This window comes from Pyxicephalus adspersus, chromosome 1 (genome assembly GCF_032062135.1).
Source record: "Pyxicephalus adspersus chromosome 1, UCB_Pads_2.0, whole genome shotgun sequence".
Taxonomy (NCBI): domain Eukaryota; kingdom Metazoa; phylum Chordata; class Amphibia; order Anura; family Pyxicephalidae; genus Pyxicephalus; species Pyxicephalus adspersus.
In genome coordinates, this window is record NC_092858.1 from 20834628 (window position 1) to 20859946 (window position 25319).

Here is a 25319-nt window from a genome sequence, read left to right on the forward strand (position 1 = left end):
TTTTTTCATGAACAACAATCGATATTTATTCTTGAACAAAAAAAATCAACATGTATTCAAATATAGTCATGTCATCACATTCTTTAACATCATCATAACACTTCAAAACCTGATTTCCTTCTTGAATTTTTTTGTGACTCCATTTCCTTTAGAACCATTGCTCTCGATTTCTCATGTCTAGCAATAGCGCTTTCCTTAAATGAGCACCTCTTGTCCACGAATTTATATATATTGTAGCTTATTTTCAGGGTAGGGCTTTTAGTTCAAGCATTCTCAAAAATCTGGAAAAATCGTGCTAGGGCTTATTTTGGGGGAAATAGGGTATCTCTATCCTGATACACTGATATACTGATATCCTTTCAGTTCCTAATAAAACAATGACTCCTTTTTCCATCCAGTGGCCAATTGAAAAAAGTGCACATCTATCACAATATGAAATAAATGTAGAAGTCAAGAACATTGACACGAGGATAATTAATGAATAAAACTCTATGTATTTGATTGTAAAACAAAACTTTCTTTCTCAGTTCTGTACTTTTGTTTTCTGTAAATGAAATCTCCCTAATGGTCTACAGCAAAACAGTAACGTCTTGGTTCCTCCACCATTATATTAATTTGAATAAATAAGAGGACTTTCTTTAGTTCACGATTATCAGAGGGGACCTGTATCATTCACTGTTCTCCCCAGCCCTTTTTAGCTGAGTGCACCACCCAGCACTTTTCAGTAACCACCCGGCTGTTTTAGGGTTGCTACTGAAGAGCTGGATCACAAATACAGGGACAGCCACCCACCTACAGCTTCTTCCCACCCAGCTTAAAATATTTTCTGGGTTGAACACTGTTATTGTGTGTATGTATTAGGGAGACACCACCAGATTCATGGTTTTGCCTTGGTAATACCACCAGCTCCTTAGGCTTTGCTCAATGCTAGCAAACTAGGAAATACTCTTGAACAAACAGGGAAATGTCTGTGTTATGTCATGTTAAGGTAGCACTTTATTCTTATTCCAACGCAGGAATAATGCATTTACTGAACATATGAAAACAATTTTTTATTTTCTAATTTCTTGATCTGAGTACTTGTTCCAAGAAGGTGTTGAGGATAATGGACCAGCATGGCAGCCAGATAGCTTTGGAATTTGGCAAATTTATCATTATGACATTATGTCTTTCATAACCGTTCCATCATGCTTTCTGTTCGTTCCCGCAATAAATGTTCCCTCCTTCTTTTCCAGGGAAGGAATATGGGAAAGCAGATGAACGCTGGCTGCACTCCGACCCCACCATTGTATCTCTGGAAATGCTGACTGTAGTTCTGGATGGTTTGTTGGCCTTAGCCTTGATTTATGCCATTGTAAAGGATAAGTATTACAGGTAAGTGATGCTAGGTAAACCATAGATTGCATTTCTCTGTCGCTTTTTCTAGTCACAGTGTTTGAGTCTTGCCTGGTGTTGATGGGTGAAACGCGATACATAGCAATTTTGATATGCAGGGGTCCAGTGCAGGTCTGAGCAAAAATTATGCTTTGAGAGTCACAGGATGAGCAAAGATCTGGATGGATGTCTAAAACCCAGGCAACATTAACTAAAAAACAAATGTGAATCAAACAACCAAAATGAATAAAAGCTCCAGGAGGATTAGTTTTTTGATATTTTTTTTAATATAAAAAAAAAAAATAGCCCCAGTAAGTAAAGTTGTTCATTCCCTCCAAGTTGCATAACTTTAACCCATGATGGCTGTACACACAACTGCGTTTCGATTTGAGACATGCAGAATAGAGGATTTCTGGACAAATTTCATTGAACGGCCTTAAAAAGAACAACAATTATAGCAACATTGTTTAAAATCAATGGATAGAGAACAGTTTTTATCAGTTCTGTCTGCATCCTTTCTTGTTACTTCAGCTTGCATATGGAGGTAACCTTGCCAACCAAATCTGTACCCCCCCCCCCCCCCCAAGGGTCACATTTCCATTTTGCAAAACTGTGCCCCAGAGTCCTGCAACATTAGCCCCTGCATTACTTCAAAAATCAGAATTTAAAATCCCTAACCATTTCTGTCCCCTTGTAGCATTCAACCTCTGCTATACCCTGTTCAGATCCTCATTGCCTCTAATATTAAAGCGCAACAGAAGAACAAAATAAATAGGGAAAAAATGTATTGTCATAACACACACACACACTGTAAAGACTGACCTGACTGACTGCTGACTGCATTTGCATGGCATTTACTGTCATTGTCCTTTAATGTCTCACATCCTTTCTGTTTCAGGCACTTCCTACAAATTGCACTGTGTGTATGTGAATTGTATGGAGGATGGATGACATTTTGCCCAGATTGGCTCATTGGCAGCCCCAACCTCAACACCTCCAACTGGCTCTATCTGTGGGTCTACTTGGTATTCTTCAATGGGCTCTGGGTGCTTATCCCTGGCCTATTACTCTGGCAGTCCTGGCTGGAGCTAAAGAAACTTCATACCGGTAAAAGAAACCCAGGAAAGAAGTCACGATAAAAATACAACCTACCAAAAATTTTACAATTTTAATGGGTTATCATTAATTTCCTTTTAATATTTTATTTTCAGTAATTGAAGTAATTTTTATATTTTTTATAAACTATTTGCAAATGTCACAGTATTCAGTGGTATTATTTTGTTTTCTCTAAGGACAATCTACAGCATGCATCAAGGTAAGAAAGTGATATGAGTCTAGGTAGAAATAGAGCTTCAAGTTGCAAGTGAAAGAAAAGTCCCAATTAAATACTAAATTTAAAGTCAAATTGTCACTTCTGTCTCCAGCTTTAAAGTGTACTTAAACTCAGAATTTTCACTTTACATAAAAGGGTAGACAACCCTTTTATGTAAGGTAAAAATTGTATTTGTTTAGGTTTTTTGTGCAATCCCTGTTTATAGTGCAACATCCTTTTTATAGAAAGAAAAAGGGTGTAGCGCCGCCCCCTAATTTTCAATCGCCTAGGCGGTCGAGAATGAATGGGAGCGCAAAGCCTCCTGGGATACCTACGTCACACATCCTGGCAGGCTCTTTGATGCTCCTTCTGCCCATGCCCGAGCATTTCGGGCATGGGCAGAAGGAGCCCTTTCACCAAAAGGGAAAGAAATTGCCAAACTTGCGCATGCGCCGTGAGATTGGTAAATTTTTCCCCATATAAGTCACCCTCTCACGCCTGCGTCAGGTGACGTAGGAAGAAAAACCCGGAAGAAGAAGAGAGGATGGCATTGCCTGGAGCACCGGCCCGAAGACAGATGCCAGGAAGACGTTGGAACCAATGGCAGAAACCTCCGGATCGATCGACTGCTCTGCGGGATTGAAGGTGTGTTTTTTAAACTGTGTTTACAAGGAGCGCTACCCTATGTTGGCACAACCTTTGGATGTTTGGCAACTTGTTAATTTTTCATATCTATGTTGTTCTGCCCACCCACAACTGCTTTCCACACTGGAAGCCCTTCACCTTCTATCAGTTGTCAGCCCATAAACTGAATTGCACTAAATGGCAGTTGCTGAGGAGAGATACAGCAATAGGTTTCTGATACATTATACGTAGCTTTTGTAAAGCAAGGTGTGTTGGTCTGGACCCATCTAAATAGGTTGATTGGCAAGTTCGATGACTCTGTAGATGCTATATCAACCAGCAAGTAAAATTGGCTGATACCTATACAAAACACACCTTTCATTAAACAAAGCAGGCTGTAGCAAGGTAGTGAAAAACGCATGCTGAAATGGCTACAAGTAGCAGATTTGGCACCATAGCTAATAACCTGTCAACATTAGCAACAAATTCTATATTTTACACTGCTAGCCTGACTTCTTCCCATAATGCTTCCTGCTGCTATCCATTCTCTAATAAACGATGCACAGGCACCCAGTCATCCACATGACCTAAAAAGAAAACGTTCTCTCATAGCTGCCTCTTCTCTCTTTGATTTAGATCTGATGCTCACATTTTCAGGAGTTGTCATGGGGTCAGCATGGTTTCTATGGGGTAGCTGTAGCAAGCTGCTAAATCCTTTGTTTTATGGCTTATGTTTTATGTTTCCTCTAGCTGTTTGTAGTAAATGGGATTGGATCAGATGGGCTAACCTCTGTACACCTCTGCATATTGCTGGTTTACTTTGATAGGTACTAATCATTGCATACCTGGACCCCACAAATTGTTCTGGAGGTGCTCACTTGTCAAGCTATTACAATTTAGTCTTTGTCAGAGTACTTATGCTTGCTCATTTTTTCCTCATTTCACGGTACCCTTAAGAACTAACTGCTCACGTCATTCCAAATAACTTTAAAAGCTGCTGGTCTAAGTAGAAAATCAGTGGCATCTGTCATTGGTTTTAACATTCGGTATAATTGGTGCATGATATGACAATTAATCAAGGTTTAAGGTAGGGTTTCTCAATCAGGGATCCCCCAGAGGTTGCTAGGGGTACCTTGAGCAATTTTTGGCTCTCAGGTCAGTTTACCAGATATTGATGATCTTTTTGGATAACTATAAGGGGGACATTCTTGCCCCTTGCCAGCAATGTAAGGCATTCTTCTTACGGACACAGTTATTGTCCCACTTACATTTCTGACTTGGTAAAAAAATACTCCCCCTGCCGCTCTCTCCGCTCCTCCAATGACCTACTAATGACGTCCTCACTCATAACCTCATCACACGCATGGATACAAGACTTCTCTAGAGCTGCTCCGACTCTCTGGAATGGTCTTCCTTGTCCTATTCGGCTTGCTCCTACTTTCTGCTCATTTAAAAGAGCACTCAAAACCCATTTTTTCAAACTTGCCTACCCGTCTTCTTCTGTCTTTTGAAACCATCACTACTTCCGACCACTACATATATTAATTAAACACTGTATTCCCCAGGACCTGAAAGTTATTTGAAGGGTTCCCCCATGTTACCAAGGTGGAGAAACACTGGACTAAGGACTAGTTCAGGGGTGCCCAACAAGTGGATCAACATCTACCGGTAGATCGCAAAGGCAATGCGAGTAGATTGCGGAGCCCTGCCTTTCAAAATAAACTACTGCGCACAGGAGTTATTAAGTCCAAATTTTTATTGTTGGTAGATCATTTTGACTTGGTCATTTTAAAAGTAGCTGGCAAGCCAGAAAAGTGTGGGCATCCCTGGACTAGTTGAATAGTTACTTGATATATTGATTGATGTAGTTGTCCACTAGATGGCATCATAACTAGTAGGACTGCTTGGCTAAATTATTCCATGTCTTTCTATAGGGCTGACACGTTATGCAGTACTCTAAAGATTACAGTCATGTCACTAAAAAAAAAGCTAAAAATAAAATGTTCAGTTCTTGAAAATGCCCTGGCAACAGAGTCCATCAACCAATCCCTTCAAAATGCAAATAAACATGTTATTTACTATATTTGTGACTATTGCATCTTACTACTGTATACAAGGATCAAGAACTTCAGTCACTCTTATACACAACTGCTTGAAATAAATGCCATGGCAAAAAAAATAAAATAAAACATGCAGTACATCTTTGTCCTTAAAGACAGCACAGTAAGGGAGTGGTGTCATGGAGTGGTGTCAGCCCTGCCTCGTTTTCTTTTTTGTAAACTGATCCATGTGGTGGACCATTTGTCTAAAAAAGCACAGGCACTAAATGACTTGTAGTCTCAACTTGACAGTAGCATGGTGAACCATTTGTGACCAGGCAAGGTCCAGAAGCTACTTATTAGCATCTCATGTGGATGTTGAAGTTTAGGAATTTTTCTGTACTTGTAGATACTTCTGTTGAAATAAAAACTAATACATTTGCCACATCTAAGGACCGGTAAGCTGCTCTATTTATTGGATTCAGCTATATGTAAATGTATTTTAATGCAACCAATGTAAGCAAAGTACCCGAATTGGCTCTATTATTATCTAGCTTATTTTGGCTTAGTCTACACAGACTGTTTCCCCAGCGTTTAACCTGAGGCTTTTAAAGCCCTTGTTTGAAAACCTCATGCTTTACAATGAGTTAATCTACACCAGGACATTTCCTTGAGGCACCTTTATGACATTTATCTTAAATGTTGCAAATTAAAACACTGGGTAACGCCCAAAAACGCGGCTAAATGCTTCCTTTGAATTTAGTGGGACGTTTTCCCGTGTTTTAGAGCACTTGATATGCAAATTAGTTAAAACGTGATTAAACGCGGCATAGGCGTTTTCCAGCATTTTTTTTTTATAAACTTTATTTATAGACACAGAAAAGACAATGTACAAAGATATAACCAAGATATCATCAGAACAGTACAAAACCAGAGTAAAAGAAAACAAACAATAACAGGCTCAGTGTTACAAAGATCGAGCCGTAGAAAACATCAGCAATATGCAAAAATCATGGCAAGTATCAACAGTTCGACATAGTACATTAGTATACCATCATTTGTGCCCGTTCCTTGTTGTATGAGAATTAAACAGACTAACAAAATCACGTCATGTCTGACTGTGTCCTCCATTTTCCAAAATTTTCCTTTTGCCAAACAATACTTGAAATTAAAAACAAAAAAAAAGAACATTGGTTCATAAACCATTGAACCAAAATAAAAACAACCAAAACTCGGGGTGGGGGAGGGAGGAAGGAAAACTTTTCTGTTCCGGTAAATTAGCACCCTATTTCTTTTATTTTTTTTTCTATTTCCATGTCATCTCTATGTCATGGTGTGTCCTGTCACTCGAAGCATAAAGTAGATCCCATTTAATGGCTTATCACACTACCCATAGGGGGTCCTGATCTTATGGGAAATGTAAATTGTGCCACGTGGAATAGCGATACCAGTGCAAGACTTGGCACAATTCAGCTGGCTCTAGGGAATTTTCCATATAAGCATACCATTTATCAAAAAATTTTGTCACAGCTTTGTCATCTGCGTCTGCCACCTCTAACAAATCCCTACGGTATAACATACCCATTGAGGATTCTATCAGTTTCAGTCGGGGTGGATCTGCGTGAATCCACTGTAGCGTTATTGCCCTATGGGCGGCCAGTAAACACAAGGATATCCAGTTTTTTGTCCCCCTAGCTAGTTTACATACCTGTACATCCCAGTTCCCAAACACACATAGAAGAGGTTCCATTATCAACTGTAGGTTCGTTACTTTCCTAATGTAGGATAGGACCTTGGTCCACAATAATTGGATTGTGGTACATTCCCAAAGGTTATGTTTGAGCGTCACTTTTTCGCAAACACATCTCAGGCATTTAGTTTGCCTGGTCGGGGCATTGAGGTGTTCCTCAGTAAGCGGGCGGAATACCTTATAGGCTCTGTGGACAATCCAGCATTTTAAAGGTAAGCTTTAAAACGCTAATGAAAGTGCATAAAACCTGCATATAAATGCAATAGGAACGTTTACATGCGTTTTTTAAAAACGTCCATGTAGACCCAGCCTTACAGAGTTTAGGCTGAGAGAGAGGAAGAAGCAAAACAAAGAGCCAATCAGCTGTGCTGCAGTGCAAGGATCATGCTAAGAAAGCAAAGTAAGACAGTGAGATGAGCTCATCAGAGTTCCCCTTGTCTTTTGGTTGTCCAATCACAGGCTTGAGGGAGGGAGAAGACCTGTAAGTGTTACTGTTACTATCAGGTCTTCTAATGGACAGGAATGTTCTGGCTGGCAAAGGTATTTATATCTCAGAACCTAATAGATAATTTCATACAATAAATATATGAATAAAAATACTTTAGCATGTTTAACAGTTACCATATAGGGATTTCATCCGTATATTTAGCTCTTTGCCTGCCCTAAACTCAGATTCCAAATAAATTAGATTTACTGCATATAGAAAATGGAAAATTTCAACATATAGGCCTCTTTTTATAAAAAGTGACATTTTCTGGTGGAAATCAGGTACTGCCATCGAAACACACACTTCCATCTATTTTGTAAATAGACTCGATGTCATAACGTGTTTGGTTAGTGCTTTTTTATGATTTTTTACAATAAATACATGTATAACTAGTCACATTGTCATACAGAGCTGACTGACAGTCATTGTGCGGATATTATAAGCTATGGATAGAATTATGCTTGGTTAAACAATATTTATAATTGGTTCTCTTTATGGCTCCACCAGCACCTATAATACACCTGCAAACTCTGCTATGTACCTGCATGCTGATAGATAAGGAGGACTGACTGTCTCACCAAAACCACCACATAGCCTGAGAGACCCTCCAGCATTTGAAAGGAATATTGTGAACCTGGGTTGATCAACCTTGGATAGGTGGAGATCTGTATATATATATATAGCATGTTTTAATATTGCTATCATTCACATCATTCATCATATTGTAAATTATTACCTGCACACTGTTATTCACTGTTTATAAATGCTTGAAAAATGCTGAGCTTGATATGACTAATGTCTGATACAAGGCAGGCTACCGTATATAATTAGAGCTATATAAACACATTCATGCTGCATTCATCTCAGTGTAATTTAAAACACCTAATTATGTCATTTATAGGCCTTATTCAGTATATAACAATGACCGACAGACTGCAATAAAAACAGAAACAGAACCTCTAACCCTTCCCTATACTATTGAAACAAAACAAAATATTTTGGGAAGTTTGTAAGTAGAACTATAGTCAGGAAATGAACATTCAATTGTTTACATCTTAACAAGCAATAGAATCAGCAATAGAATCAGCAATAGGACAACGTATCGCTGACCTCTCTAGCTGCAGATATTGTGTACTTGTGTAAGTTATTATCACTTATTTTTATTTTCTCTCGGGGTATGATTTTAAAAATCCCCTCACCCTGATCCCTGTACCATTCCACAATACAACACAGAAAGCTGATTTCAAGCTTTCATCTGGCATTTAGATGAAAACTGAACCTTGAAAGTACCCCTTATTGGCAGCCACCTTCTTGGGCAAGCTCAGCCTCACAGGCTGCCTTAGTCTCCAGGCTGCCATGGCTCTTCAGATGCCTCCTCTACAAGGTCAGCCCTAAATATTTATTCATTTCCCCAAAAAGTAAATCACTGAGCACCACCCCGGTAATTAGATGAGGCAGACAAATGTCTTTCCCTATCTGCCTGGAAACACCAACAGTATGTGAGATAAATCAATTCCTTACCTTTTTTTTTCCTTTCCCCAAATATTTTTTTCCCCAAAAATCAAAAAACATCACTGAGCAACACCCTGGTGATCAGATGAGGCAGACAAACATCCCTCCTTATGTACCTTGAATCACTTACCAACAGCAATCAAGATAAATAAAAAAAAATCCTTTTCTTCTTTTTCCTTTCCCTTTCTCTTTCCTTTCTTTTTTATTTCCTTTTTCTTTTCCTCACCTCTCCTTGGAATTTTCCAAAAATGGTAAGTTTTCTCTTGGCCCGAACAAGTAGTTTGAAAATGGTAGGTAAATTAAGCAGACTGGACTCTAATGATATTATAAATATCAATCACCCTCCCTGGAAACTTTCTGGTTCCCATTTTCTAAGCCATGCACTAGTTTATTCTTATCCAAAGTATTGTATATGTATTTTATATTTATTATTTCATTTACAATTCAACTTTTCAAGCATACAGAGCTAATTTACCAATATGGGTCATTTTACATCATCATATGAACAAATACAGAAAGTACAACCTATGAAAATAGCTGACACCTTCAATTTATATGAAACAGCACACATTAGATCTTTATTCAAACAATTACCTTACAGATAAAGGTGATATATTTGAAGAAAAAACACAGAGGAACATTTCTTTAATTTATTAATCAAAAATGTCAATAGATGTAATGAAGTAGTGTGGAAAAAGTAGGTTGGCCTCAGAAACTGATAAAGCTGGTAAACATTAGCAGAACTGCCATGTCAAAGGTATTTTAAATAACTGGCTAGCACTCCTTGACACCAACATGATGATATTTTTGACCACTCCTTCATGCAAAATTTGCTTATTTGCAAAAAGTTTTTTATTTTTTTTATGAGCCATTGCATGGTGGATTTTCTAGTGTGCTGCTAGTCATTGAAAGATCCATTTCCAGTTCAATTAAAATTTTCAGTTAGGTTCACATTCGGTATCAACATACTGTGATCAAATGCAGATTGCAAGCTGCCCAAATCTAGCTGATTTTTTTTCTTTACAGTTAAATAATTGTTGTAAAATAATTTGGCAATATTTTTTAATACTTTGCCATGCTCATCTGCTTCTACAACCTTATTACTGAAAGCTTTAAAGTTGGTCAGGATAACACAAGATAGGGCTTTAGCAAAGTGAACACCAGACCCTAGATATCAAAGGTTTAAGTAAGCCACGTTGCACCATAAGAAGGTTCTAATTTGTCTGGATCACCTAATTCTAATTACTTGAGTATGAAGTGGTGGTTTATGTGGGGCTGTACCTGCTTTCTCCATATGACAAATCTGCATTTTTGTTCAGTAAAATATTATAGTAATGAATATCCCATGCCAATTTTCCACTGTATACTCATGTATATCACCTTTATCCGTTGGCATTTGTTTAAATGAAGATCTAATGTTTGCCTGATCAAATATGTAAAAAAACTCTTAACAATTTCCATATAACCTTTTTTACATGACCGTTGTATCTTTGTGTCTTTGTGGGATCCTCACTATTTGAGATTATTGGGTGACACAGTCACACATTTCATCATTTTTTGGCACCTGGTGCTAACAAATAAATTAGGTAGGTTGTCATTAATAATTAACTGCTTCTGCAAGTGACTCACATATAATAGATAAAAAACCAGGATGGTTAGTGTACTTTTACAAGGATATAACAAACCTACTGTATTTGGGTTTGTTAGAAGAATTATATGACTTATATGTTTATGTTGTCACTAATTGCACTCTTGTCTTACAGGACTGGGGTCTTAAAGTATGAACAGTACCAAGCTTTGCACCAGCCATCAGACATGTACCAGAATTTCAGTTTACAGCCATCTGCTGTAATAATAGCAGCTTGCATACACATTAATACCAGGTAAGTGTCATGAGGAGTCCCTTCCAAAGTATTCCCCTGGTATTGGATATTATTAGAAACCAGCTTCTGCACCTCTGGTATCCAGTAGGTTGTGCAAGCCTGGCAAATGGGGCGAGTTGCGACTATACAGCCACCTCTGGAAAAAATATCCATTTTTTTTCTTTTAGGACCAGTGAAAGCAAAATGTATTGAAACTTTTTTATGTGCAGAAAGTTTCAATACATTTTGCTTTCACTGGTCCTAAAAGAAAGACATTACCCAGGCATTCCTGGCACTTCAATATGTATGTTTGCCATGCAAAATACTGACGTGGAGAACATTTTTTTGGCTAAAACAATGGGCCTGATGATACATTTTCATCAGTGAAGCTGGGTGATCCAGCAAACCTGGAATGGATTTCTTCAAAATCCTTTGCTATTTGCTAGCAAATGTTTTGAATCCTGAACCAGACCTATTACAGGTTTGCTGGATCACCCAGCTTCACTGATGAAAGTGTATCCTCTCCAGCCTTTGGCGAGCTTTATAAAAATATGCCCCATTATACTAATTAGTTTTCAACATTCACTAATATAAAGCAAACTGATGCTAATACCTCCTTTCTTCACACACCTTTTCTTCATTTTCTTACCACTGAATTCAGTTGATGAAAAGTTAAAAAATAAAAGGTACGAGAAAAGGGAAGCATTTGACTTATGTCATATGATATCACTGGACAAATTACCAAGCTTCAGTCCTGGCCCATGGTTTTAGTCTATAGGCCTGTATAAGTCATGACTTGAACAACTCATAGTTCACATGACAGTTTTTACTGCTCTAAGCTCCAAGTCTATTTTGAAGTTCAGCATTTACACTGAAGGTACCTTAAAATGGCCACACAATAGTTATTTTTTAAGAGGCTGTGGTGCTGATTCTAATACAGATATTATTAATACGTCAAAGATTAGCTGTAGTACTCTACAAACACTGCAGGGTTGTTATGCTGACACAAGTATTTTTGGTATGGCTGGTCTATGTCCAATAAACTAGAAGTATGCATTAAGCACTAATGAGTTTGGTACGTCATGCTTGTGACACCCAAACAAGTTCGACATGCAGACTCTCTCCCATGTATGCCTACATGTTGGGAATATTCTTTAGACACATATACAGTTAGACAAGTAGTATACACAATGATCAGGTCAGATCAAACAGCTTTTTTTTAACTTTTGTTTGTTGCTCTTTGATTAAAGTTCTATCTAAAAAAGAAAATTTTTAATTAAATATATTAATTAAAATTATCTTAATATTGTTATCATCATTACCTAATTTAATCACCGTGGTCCTTTTATCTGATGCCAATACCGACATTGCCAATTTTAATTGCTTGCAAGTCTCTTTTTTTTTTTTTTTTTTTTTTTTTTTTTACAGGCCTGGAGTCCTTCTTCCTTGGGAATTGTCAGCCCCCTCATATGTGGGAGTTAAATCATCCCAGGACCCTGCTCATTTTCTTGTACCATACAGTTGCAGAGAGCTATCTGCCTATGCACAAGCAGTGTCCAAAATGTTGGGAAGAAGGTGACCGGTAAGGACAAATCTTTTTTGGCACTCTAGCCAATGGGGTTGGAGTAACTGAAGTAGAAGATTATTGCAAGGGAATATTACCCTTATATAAATAAACAAGGTAAAGCTCTGTTTGATCATCAAATCATTTGTAAGCAAAAATTCTGGCTTTGTTTTATATTCCTTGCACATTGAATTTTCCCCACATTCACCCAGCTACATGAAAAAAGCATTGCAAAGTGAAAATAAAGGTTACAAAGTAGACATTCTCCATTTCCTTCCATCTTTCCCATCATATATGAAAAGAGGTCAAACTTTCTCCTCATATGTATTCCCAGAGCATTTTCCTTTATTTATTCATATACTGATATGGTGGGAAAGTTTCCTTGATGTTCTAAATATGCAAAAATTAAGTTCCAACCCTGTAAATCATTCTAAAAAAAATAATGTCACCTAATAAATAACCAACATCTGTCCATGGGTGTCTTTTTCTGTCTGATGAAATGTTAATGATTAATAAGTTAAATAAAATAAGTGGAATAGGCTGACATGTAAACAACAGTTGAATAGTTGGTGCATTTTGAAAGCCAATTTTCATACAATCTTTGAAGAAATACCAATATTCACTTATGGGTCGCGAGTTGTTTTTAAAAGACGTAAAAGTGTATTCACTGCCTCCATCAAGCCCTCTCCACTGTACGCACTACAACCTTGTATTTCCCAGGGTCGATCGTCATAATTTTCCAATTTAAGTACATTCTCAAGCTCTTTAGTGGACATGGCATCAGGTACATCCTGTTTGTTGGCTAAAACCAAGAAAGGAACTCCAGACATATTAATATTGTTCAAAACAGACAACAATTCTGCTGTGGCGTCCGGAATCCTGGACTTGTCCGAACTATCCACCACATAGATAAGAGCATCCGTGTCTTCCAGATACTCTTTCCAGTTGGGACGCAGCTTGTCTTGACCTCCTACGTCCCATACAGTGATAAAAACATTTTTAGCTACTTCCAGGGACTCCACGTTGAATCCAACAGTTGGAAAGGTCTCTACTGTCTGATTTAGTTTAAGTTTATATAAAATTGTGGATTTTCCTGAGAAGTCAAGTCCCATCATAACCACCCTTGATTGCTTCTTGTGTACAGGCTTAGAATTCTGTGCTCCCATAGTGAGTCCTGAAAGATAAAATATATATAATAGAATATATTGCACATTACATATTACTTCCTGTTTTGGATTCTGTTACAGGAGGGTGACCTGTAAAATGTGACTGGTACACAGGTAGAGGGGCATGAAAAAATGTTTAGCAATAGGATTATTCAGAACATCAGTTTAGTTCCATCATGGTGGCTCAGAGACATGGCTTGTCCAGGACACTATCTGCATGGAATTTGCAGGTTCTCCCCATGAGTTTCATCCGGGTACTCTTTTTTTTTTTTTCCCCACATTCCAAATACATGGAGTTAGTTTTCATTTGCCCCCCAACAAAATTGACCTTAGACTGTATTATAGGCATATGACCATGGTAGGGACATTAGATTGTGAGACCCTTTGAGGGAGAGTTAGTGACATAACTATGGACTGCGTAAAATGCTGTGTAATATGTTGGCGCTATATAAATACTGTGTATTAATAATAATAATAATAATATATATTATGTATCAATTTAGCCTCCACGTAAACATACATACAACTACATATTTACAGAAAACAAAAGGGGCTTTTACAAGTAACATCATAAAGTAGCCACTTCCTCTATGCAAAGTCATTATCTTTATCTAAAAACAGTAAAACCAACTTTGGAGTACTTATTGCATAATACCTATTACTTCCTGTTGTGGATTCTGTTAGAGGAGGGTGCCCTGTAAAATTTGACTGGTACACAGGGAAACAGAAATGTAAAAATGTTTAGTAATAAGATGATTCAGAACATCAGTATTGTTCCATTGTAATAACAAGTAACCTGGAGAGCTCTTTTTTTCTAGAGGGCCTTACAAAGCAGGTTTAACTAGTGCACACATCTTGCAAAGAAAATGGATCTTTGACCGAGACATAAATAAGAAAAAAAACTGTATTACTAAAATATACTATTACATTACAAATATTTAGTAAAACTTACCAAAATTTCATTGTTCACATATTACTATTGTACTATACAATGTTGATAAATGTTAACTCAAGCCCAAAATATTGTCCCAACAGATTTTTCTCTTGTTCATCATGTGCCTTTTCTAAAATAATGTAGATTTCCCATCACTTTCTGTCATGTGACCAGACTAATGGAGAGTGTAAATTACTCCAACAGGGAAACAGCAATAGTAAATTGACAGAACAAAAGTTAAAAAAGGACCTAATTGCCCATTACCTTGTGCATCTTCCCATTTCTTTAGCATAATAATATTGATTTTTATATGACTGAATACTTACCATTTTGTCAGTTTGTTACATTCAGATCAACTCCAGTCCTCAAGTGCCATGACTTATACACATCATTATTTCTCAAACACACAGCAGTAAATGTAGTAAGGTGTGGTTTATAAAAGGTCAGAATAAAACTATATAGGAAAATCCTGGCCTGTATGTGGCAGTCCTGGAAAGGGGTTGGACATCATTATCACAGGCAGGACTTGGGGAAATCTTTGTATTTGACATATACAGTTAATAAAGCCCAACATAGGGCTGATTTATGAAAGCTCTCCAAGACTGGAGAAGACCCACTTTTATCAGTGATGCAGGGTGATCCAGCTAACCTGCAATAGATTTCTTAAAAGTCATTCGCTATTTGTTAGCAAATGGTTTTCATCCTGGACCAGATCCATTACAGATTTTCTGGATCACCCAGAGAGTGATTTTAGTAAATCAGGCCCATACTGTGCACATTACCAATTATTTTAACCTATTTTGAATAATATTCATCTTTATTAGGGTGATCCTAGTTTTACAGATGCCTGAAACCTCTTTTTGCCAAGGGAAACCTATATTCGACAAACTTGGCAAACCAAAGTTATTGGCAGTATGTCAGGTGTGAATTTCCCATCTTTGAAGGACAAAAGATATAATACAAACAGTGGCCTTGATTTATTAAAGTTCTCCAAGGCTGGAGAGAATACACTTTCTTCAGTGAAGCCGGGTGATCCAGCAAACCATTCCAGGTTTGCTCAATTACCCAGGTTCACTGATAAAAGTGTATTCTCTCCAGCCTTGGAGAACTTTAATAAATCAGGGCCAATATATCAGACAAGTTAGGGGAGGTGATGGCTGGCCAGTTGGTAGATTATTAGGAAGGCACCTGTACATATATGCAGACAAGGTTTTAATTCTGTCTGCCACCTATGTACCAGCATTGGCTGCAATGCATATAAAGGAGCATTCACATATGGGCACACCTAATTATGATTAATCATCATCACTGAGGATAAATGGATACGTCTTCTCTAAACAGACTGAGAATGATTGAATCTCTGTCACATGATAATATTATTATTCATATAGAAAAATCTGTGTGTGCTATAAAATATACTTTCAGCTGTTCGAAGGCCTTATAATTACCTTCTTTTACAGAGTTTAGATATCATGCTTGAATCTGTCAGCTGACTTATAAACATCAGGCTGTGTATAACTACCAAAGGATATTATGAAATATTTTGTTTCATCTCCTGATTAAAACTCACTAATAAAAAGAGCTTTCGTAGAATTTGCAATTTATATGGCTCCAATTTGCACTACAGTACTTGCCGATTTCTAAACGGGCCTTCAGCATGCCTAAGTAAAAGCATGGGGTTAATAAAATAAACTAGACTTTACATTTTTGGTAGATGATAGAGCATTTATTATCCTGCCAGTGTTTTTTCTTTGTGGACTTTTGGTGAGTAATTTGTTACCTGTGTAACTATGAGTAGCAAGTGTGGTGCATGATGAGTATTTTTGCAGTGCCAACAACTAGATAGATAGTAGCATGCCCTGTTTAAAAATGTATTGACAACTGAAAATCTGGTAAGATTAGGACTTGTTGAAGCACACGTTCAGGGTCTAATTCAGAAATAATTTTCCGCTCCTGGTGAAATTCTAGTTTTGTAAAAAAAATTGTAATTTAGCAAACTTGCAGAGTTTTATCTCCATTTATTCTGTGAATGTCATGAATATTATTATTAATAATAATAATATTTTTTTTTATTATTATTATTATTATAAATAATAATAATAATAAAATTAAACAGTATTTATATAGCGCCAACATATTACGCAGCATTGTATATATTTAATAGGGGTTACAAATGACAGACAGACTGACACAGGAGGAGGAGGAGAGGACCCTGCCCTGAAGCTTACAATCTAGGAGGTCTGGAAAGCAGCATACAACAGGAGGGGAGATATGAAATGGTGGGCGAGTAAAGACGGTTTAAAAGGCAGAAGATGGGTAGGCAAGTTTGAAAAGATAGGTTTAATGGGCTCTTTTAAATGAGCAGAAAGTAGGAGCAAGTTGAATAGGACGAGGAAGACCATATTAGAGAGTTGGGGCAGCTCTAGAAAAGTCTTGGAGTCGTGCATGTGATGAGGTTATGAGTGAGGAAGTCATTGGAGAAGCAAAGAGAGCGGGTAGGGGGGGTATATTTTTTTTTACCAGGTCAGAAAGGTAAGTGGGACAAGAACTGTGGAGGGATTTGAAGGCAAAGCACAGGAGCTTGAATTTTATTCTAATGTGAAATTGAAGCTAATAAAGAGAACTACAAAGAGATGCAGCAGAAGAGGAGCGATGGGAAGGATGGATGAGTCTATTCATAATAGATTGTAGGGGGAGAGAGTCGGGTTAGTGGAATACCAGAGAGGAGGATGTTACAGTAGTCCAGACGAAAGATGATAAGAGCGTGTACATGGAGTTTTATGGACTCTGGGGACAGGTAGGGGTAGATTTTGGAGATGTTGCGTAGGTGAAAGTGACAGGACCTGGAAATGTTCTGAATATGGGGGGTAAATGAGAGGGCAGAATCAAAGGTGACGCCAAGACAACGTGCCTGAGAGGAGGGATGAATAAACCATTCCATTATCAAATTATAATCAGAGTCGCAGGGTAGAAAATAAGACAAATTATCACCTAAGATGAAAAGCTCACCACGATGACTGCATCCATTATTTTTAGTTTTGGATAGTGTGGGCAAGTGTTAACATTTCTCTGCAAGATGTTTCCTCACTTCCTGTCCCGCTTTTGACTTTCATAACAACCAGCTATGAAAAAAATGTCCTAATAGTCCTATTTATTATGGTATTTGTTATATAATTCCAACATTACTTCACATTCAAAGTAATCTATGCTAAATCAATACATTTTTATTTTTCACATCCTTACTTCTAATTTGCTAATTAATAATTAGATAATGTATAATTGTATAATTTTATTACACCTATGTAACCATTATATTACTGATACTGTATCTGTAAATTAATAATGTTTATAAGGAATACTGAAGAGTAATAGTGACTTTTCCATTCAGGGCAATTGTCCTAATTTAATGAAGCTCTCCAAGGCTGGACAAGATAGACAAGATAGATCATAGGAAAACCTGGGTGATCCAACAAACCTGGAATGGACTTGCTCAATGATTTAAAACATTCACCAAAATATAGGAAGAAATAATTTCCAGGTTGGTTGGATCACCCCGGTTCTCCCATGATAGTGTTTATTCTCCATTTTTAGAGAGCTTTAAAAATTCAGGCCCAGTGTGTCAGTGTCAAGCCTATCTTTCATCACTGTATGGACACTGGGTGTGATGTATTAAAGCTCTCCAAGGGTGAAGATTATTCACTTTTATCTGTGAACCTGGGTGATCTAGCAAACCTGGAATGGATTTCTTAAAAGTCATATGCTATTTGTCAGCAAATGGTTTCAATCCCAGACCAGATCCATTGCAGGTTTTTTTTTATCACACATCACTGATGAAAATGTATCTTCTCCAGTCTTGGAGAACTTTAATAAGTCAGTTCCACCTTTCCATTGGCACCTCACCCCCCTCCCACAGCTTCCAACAAAATACCTGGTGTCAGAGGTCAGAGGAAATGAGCACATCACCCCTATCACACATCCATTATTATTACCTTGTATTTATATAGCGCTGACATATTATGGAGCGCTTTTTGAAGTTCATAGTCATGTCACTTACTGTCCCTCAAAAGGAGCTCACAGTCCAATGTCTCTACTATAGTCATTAACACAGTCTAAGTCTAATTTGTGAAGGAAAGCCGATTACCCAACCTGTATGCTTTTGGAATGTGGGGGGAAACCAGAGTACCCAGAGGAAACCCACGCAAACACAGGGAGAACATACAAAATCTGTGCAGATAGCATCCTTTCCCAGATTCAAACCTAGTGAAAGTGCTTGGGGCTGTTAATTGGTTTATAGACCAGAGCCCTACATAATTTGAGAAGATTGCATGTTTTTCCATACCAAAAAAGCACTGGGTATTTTGCCACCAATAGGGACACTTGAGAGGTGAGAATAAACTGCTCATGGGTGGGTTTTACACTCTCATTGTCACACCCCTAAATGAGCATTGTGATCATGTCTGTGAGGGAAAGCATGTAATCTCCTAACAATAACACCTAAGGGCTAATATAATAAATTTGCAAGATAACAATCTTTTATAGAGGTTCAAAGTTATAGTAATAAAATTTCTTACACATTTTTGTCTTAAGTTTAAACCATATTAAGTAAAGCAATTTTCCCTCTATGTGAGGATGAAAGTAGCACTATGTTTAAATGAAAAGGTCTGTATGATAATAGGTTGAAAGGTTGATATGTGCACATGTTTCCAAATACAAAAACCTGGGGTATTATACCAATCAAAATAGTTTACAAATGCAAAGCAAAGAAGGTGCTGAAAACGGAAAAATGCTGCTCGCAAAATGGAAAAAAAAGGAACTTGACAAAGGTGGGCTGAACAGTTGGCTGTAAAATATTATATACATTTTACCTAACATAGTGTAGGACAAGAAACCATGAAAGAAAGAAAAAAGTGAAATATCCTGATTACAGTACAGTGAAACAGTTTACAGATATTATCCAACTTTTTTCACTTTTAAGTTTCTTGGCTATCTTTAAATTATAATGAAATCATAATCACCCGAAACACATTCCTATGGAAATCCTACACAGAACTATAGACTGACAAACACATGTATGTTTGTATAATCACAAATGTGATTTTAGGATTCATTAGTAATCTCATAATCTATGAGTTGAAATGTTAACCATTTCAGAAAATGAATGTTGTCTACAATCAGCCGGAAATTCCTAAACACCATACGTAGGAATAAAACTTCTACAATGATCAAAAGCAAAGCTGATGTCTGGTATATAATGTGTGGTAAAATCAGCATTATTCTCTAGGTAATATATACATTATAATTTTATGTTGAGTTGAGTACTCATAAAGCAGTTTACCTTTATTTCAGGCTCCAATTTCTTACTGGAAATGGTGAAACTTCATTTCTTTTCTCGGTATCCTAGTCATACTCGGTTCACTAAAACTTCTCAGCTTGCTTTGCCACAAAGAAGAAGTTCAATAACTGAAATACAAAGTAAAGCACAGTGACTCCGGAACTGCTGTCCCCTTCTGAACCAATTAGATTTCCTCCCTGGGTTTGTATTTGCATATTGTGTCAGTGCATTAGATTTCCTAGATTCCTGTGTCATACTTCTCCAAACAGGTTTTTCACATGATGTTACGATGACAAGGAAAGTTAAACAGAATCGAGGTGATAGGTGAGTATATAGTGATGGTGTTTGTAATTCAGTGTAACTAAGCAGCTGTAGTTAGGAGATTTCTTAGGTGGCATTTTTGACACATTTTGCATAATCTGATTTGAGGCATTTTACATGCTTTGTTACAGACTAAAATTTGCTTCTGTTACCTAGGGACTATTCTAAATCATCTGCCAGATTAAGTAATGGTTAATTAGAGATAGATTTGCTTGGTGCTGTTGTGTTTTTTTAATATGTTCAGGACAAACAATACAAACTTTTGTTTGTTAGGCAAATACAAAATATTGCACGTTAGCTGCCAATAAAAAAAACTTATTCTTTATAGTACTCATAAACTCAAGCAAAATACTACACATAGAAGTGAGTCTAAGGCTGTGTACACACGCTCAAAAATTGTCATTGGAAAGGATCTTAAGCTATGTACACACGTCCAATAATTCCCGCCTGATAATCGGCTTAGGGCCGATATCGGACGAGAATCTGGTGTGTGTACAGCGCCCATCATCTGAACAATCATCCTGGCGGATCCACAGACGATAGACGACGAACAATCCTAATGCAAGGGAAGGAAGAGGGCACGCAGCGGGGTGCCACTCCGTCGTTCTCCCCCTCCCCGTTCCATAGAGCGGAACGGTGCTGTATAAATAGCACTCATTTATGCATCGTGTAGTCCTTAGTCGTTGGAAAGGATCTTTCACGATCCTTTCCAACGACTATAATTGCACCTGTGTATGCAGCCTTACACGTTCCTTTCCAAGGACAAAAAGACTGAAAGATGCATGATCGAGCGATATACATACAGCGCCACGCTGCTTTGGAGAGGGGAGAACAAGCGAGCAGCACCCATTGCGCTCTCCCCCTTTCACTTGTATTGAAGTCGTCTAGTCGCCAGAACAGATCCATGAATAACGGCGGACTAGCGTTGTACACACATCGGATTCTTATCTGACACTAGTCCGTATCGAACGAGAATTTTCTGATGTGTGTTTGTAGGCTAAGGAAAGACATAAATTCTCTTCTTGCATACTGTTCTTTTAAATTTAATGTGAACATTACCAGGGTTCCTACATTCTTTAAAACAAATGCATATCGACTTGGCAATGGCGTGCATTACATAAGGACAGCCCTTTTATTTAAATAGACTATTTAAAGCACCATCACACACAGAAAATCAAGCATGCTAAGATTTTAAAAGCTCAGCACAAAACAACATACATGTACTGTGCATTGTGCTGCAGTGCACAGGGAGATGTGTGTTGGGTACCATTAATAAAGAATAATTATGTTGCATACTAAGGCATATAATGTGAACCTACTTTATTAAACTTCTCCAAGGCTGGAGAGGATACACTTTCACCAGTAAAGCTAGGGGATCCAGCAAATCTGAAATGGATTTCCTAAAAGTCATTTGCAAATGTTTTCAATCCTGGACCAGATCTATTTCCGGTTTACTGATGAAAGTGTATCATCTCCAGCCTTGGAGAGCTTTAATAAATTAGGCCCAATGTGTATTGCTGCAAGTAAACATGATGTTATTGCAACACACTAGTGGGGACGAGACCTAACAATAAACTTTTCCTATTTACTCCTTTTGATTCATTCAATAAATGATCAATATGTTGTATTATATGTTTGATACGCAAAGACATTTTTCCTAAAGCATTTATGTATTTCAGGAATAGGACTCTACAGTCCACTTTCAATAGGGCTGGTTCACATTTACTATATGTGTGCTGCAATGCACACAGAACAGCATGAGTCCCGCTTTAAACATATTTTTTTTAATAAGGATCTCAAGAGGGTACAAAACATCATATTACAATGGCTATAGCTGAATGGCTGAGAAAAGGGAAACCCTGATGATGCTTTAGCCGTCATCAGGGTTTCCCTTTTCTCAGCCAATCATGGAATGTAGCAATCTGCTCCACTTCTCTCCCACAGCCCTAGCGGAACTGTGTTTTTGGATGCAGAACACATGCCACAGCTATGCTAGGGCTGCAGGAGCAATCAAGAAAATGGAGCTGTCAGGTGCAGGTTATCTGAGTTTTCCGGAGTTTCTGGATTTTTATATTATGTCTTCTGCTATACTGTAGAACCCCGCTTTCTACAGTATAGCAGAAGACATAATATTATAAAAATACCAAAGCCATAAACTGACTCATTGTGAGCCTGGATGAAGTACAAAGGAGATAATCCTCATGAGACTTAATTTTTAATTATATAGGGGGAAAGGATAAGGGAGAACAAAAAGGGATTAGCTATTAGTGTTAGCTATTGAGCATTATTGTTCAGCGCTACCAAATATTCCAGAGAAAAAAAACTTATTTTATCAAGATGTATTTATAAAGGTAGTGAAGCAACAGTTCCTGTTTTAGTGTATCTCAGTAGGGAGAAACTCTCTATACAATAATGCCTCCTTGTATAAATAGGTGTGGCTAAATTGTTAATTAAGTTTTCCACGCAACTTACAGTCATGCCAGAAGTTGATCTGCCTTATTATTACTGGTGTATGATTATGTGCAAAAATTATACTGAAACTGGCTATGGGATGCAACTACAGACACTAATTACATATGAATAAAAACTGAGGTGTCTGTATATTTTAATGAGCTGGTTATAGTTAAATTGTGTGTTTAAGCTTAAAAAATGTACACTTTGTAATGATCACAATGGATGACCCCAGAATACCTCTATCAGCCAAGTTGCTCTTCATCACTAGCTCCTTTGGTATTATGCAGGGGCATAGACCCATACACCTTGCTGAACATATACCTAATTGCATCTTCTCTAAGATTTTCAACTTCTCCCACCACAGCCTTCTTACCTTTACTCTCTGTAATCTTGCTCTTCCTCATCCCTTTCCAGGCCCGGATGGTAGGGAGATCTCCATAATCTATGGTACTCCCTATTCCTGGACTTCTTCGCTTCACTCTCCTTTGGTATTGACCCCTAATGTGCCCCAAAGCTCAGTCCTTGGAGCAGTACTCCTCCCAATAATCCCTTCTTTGGCAAACTCATTTCCCCCTTTGGCAGACAATACAATTTGTACAAAGATGCCTCAAATCTACTTGTTCATTCCTAACTTATCTATGTTTCCTGAATAAGGTTTTATGCTGTCTGTCTCATCATGGATGGTTAACAGACATCCTAAATTCGCCTTGGATAAAACTGAAACTCACCATCTTTCACTATTCACCTCTCTGACATCACTATAACTTTACATATGGCAGTTACCCCCACCCCATGGACATGTTGTCTTGGTGTCACCTTTCACACTGTAATTTCAATCACCCCACTCATCACCTGTGCAACATCACCAAAATATGCCCCACTGTATCCCTAACGATTACCAAACTCCTTGTACATGCTCCTATTATCTCACCTCGTCTAGTGCAACATGTTTTATCTGGGTTTTCACTGACTACACCTGTCCTGTATACAATCTATCAGAAATGTTGCTCTAGATGTATCTGTCAACTGCTACTTTTGCCTATGTTTCACCTCAGAATCACATTCAAGCTACTGTTTAAATGTATAGAAAAGAACTCAAAACCTTATTCATTGCTGTTCCAAGACAGTCTGCACCTTTTTTCTTGTAATTCTCAACCCCAGTGGTCCCCAACCCCCAGGCTGTGGACCGGTGTCAGCCCATGGCTGGCGAGTTGGCGGCCACTTTGCTCTAAAGCTAGTGACAGTGTGACAGCGGGAGCACAACCAGCGGGAGCGCAAGCAGCTCCCCTCATACTGCTTACACAGGAGCTGGTGAGAATGGCAGAGCAATGTATGTAACGCTTACACTTCTCTGCCATTCCCAGCAGCTCTGCCACCTTATTATTATTAATATTAAACAGGATTTATATAGTGCCAACATATTACGCAGCGCTGTACATTAAATAGGGATTGCAAATGACAGACTAATACAGACAGTGACACAGGAGAAGAGGACCCTGCCCAGAAGAGCACAATAGGATGGGAGATATGTAGTGGTGGGAAGTAGTGATGGTTTCAAAAGACAGAAAAATATGGGTGGGCAAGTTTGAAAAAATGGGTTTTGAGGGCTCTTTTAAATGAGCAGATAATAGAAGCAAGCCGAATAGGACGAGGAAGACCATTCCAGAGAGTTGGGGCACCTCTAGAAAAGTCTTGGAGCCGTGCATGTGATGAGGTTATGAGTGAGGAAGTCATTAGTAGGTCATTGGAGGAGCGGTGAGAGGGGCGGAGGGGGGGGTGCGGAGTATTTTTTTTTTTTTACCAACTCAGAAATGTAAGTGGGACAATACCTGTGGAGGGATTTGAGGGCAAAGCTTACACCACACCAGGTCTCTAACACTACTCTGCTATTCTCAGCTTGACAGGAGGCCAAGCTGCTGAGAATAGCAGAGTAGTGTAAGCTGTACATATACCAGGTGGAAAATTATAAAAATTATATTCTATGTTACCTGCTGTCAGAAAGGTTGGGGGCCACTGCTCTACCCCAACCAATTATTACTCTTTAACCCATTTGGGCCAGCCCTCAAAACTCACCTCTTTACATTTGACTACATATCGTCCTTGTTTCATACTCATTTCTAATTAGCCAAAGCTTTATTTCCCTCACCTATTGTATACTACACTCCCCAACTTCTTGGATTGTACATTTGGGCAGGGTCCCCCTCTGTGCCATAGTTTGTAACTGTGATGGCTTGTCAACAGCAGCCACTTTTTATTGTACATTGCTGTGTAATATGTTGGAACTGTATAAAAGGGTTAAGGTTAGGAGATGTTATAAAAGATAATAAAATAATACAAAGATCTATGTACATAGAGGAAACCATATTTGTTTAGTACTTGCAAGCTCTACTTGTTTTGTACCTTGCTTTTATGGTATTGCATTTATGTCACACGAGTGACTCTGGATACTTCACATGCCAAACATGTGTAGGAATTTTTTATCTTTATTACATGTTCCCGGGCAGATTCTCAGACCTGCAATGGTAGCTCATATACAGTATGTCTTTCATAATAGAGGAAACATTGAAATCGCTTGGGTTAACAGTTTG

At 38.0% G+C, this 25319-nt stretch overlaps 2 protein-coding genes across 2 annotated transcripts in view; one reads left to right on the top strand and one right to left on the bottom strand.

Annotated features, from left to right (window-relative positions):
- EBPL (EBP like) overlaps positions 1 to 2637 on the top strand; it is a 5086-nt gene extending 2449 nt beyond the window's left edge. Inside the window, exons 3-4 of the mRNA XM_072403559.1 lie at positions 1236 to 1374; positions 2273 to 2637. Of these exons, the coding sequence (XP_072259660.1) occupies positions 1236 to 1374; positions 2273 to 2513 (380 nt within the window). The 3' untranslated portion in view covers positions 2514 to 2637. The remainder of the gene's footprint in view (positions 1 to 1235; positions 1375 to 2272) is intronic.
- Positions 2638 to 9502: 6865 nt separating this feature from the next.
- Positions 9503 to 20075, bottom strand: ARL11 (ARF like GTPase 11). The gene is made up of 2 exons (XM_072403572.1): positions 19960 to 20075; positions 9503 to 13698 (listed from the first exon to the last, which is right to left on the bottom strand). Exon 2 carries the CDS (start codon positions 13688 to 13690, stop codon positions 13148 to 13150), a length of 543 nt encoding a protein of 180 aa, XP_072259673.1. The 5' UTR covers positions 13691 to 13698; positions 19960 to 20075; the 3' UTR covers positions 9503 to 13147.
- Positions 20076 to 25319: the final 5244 nt, after the last annotated feature.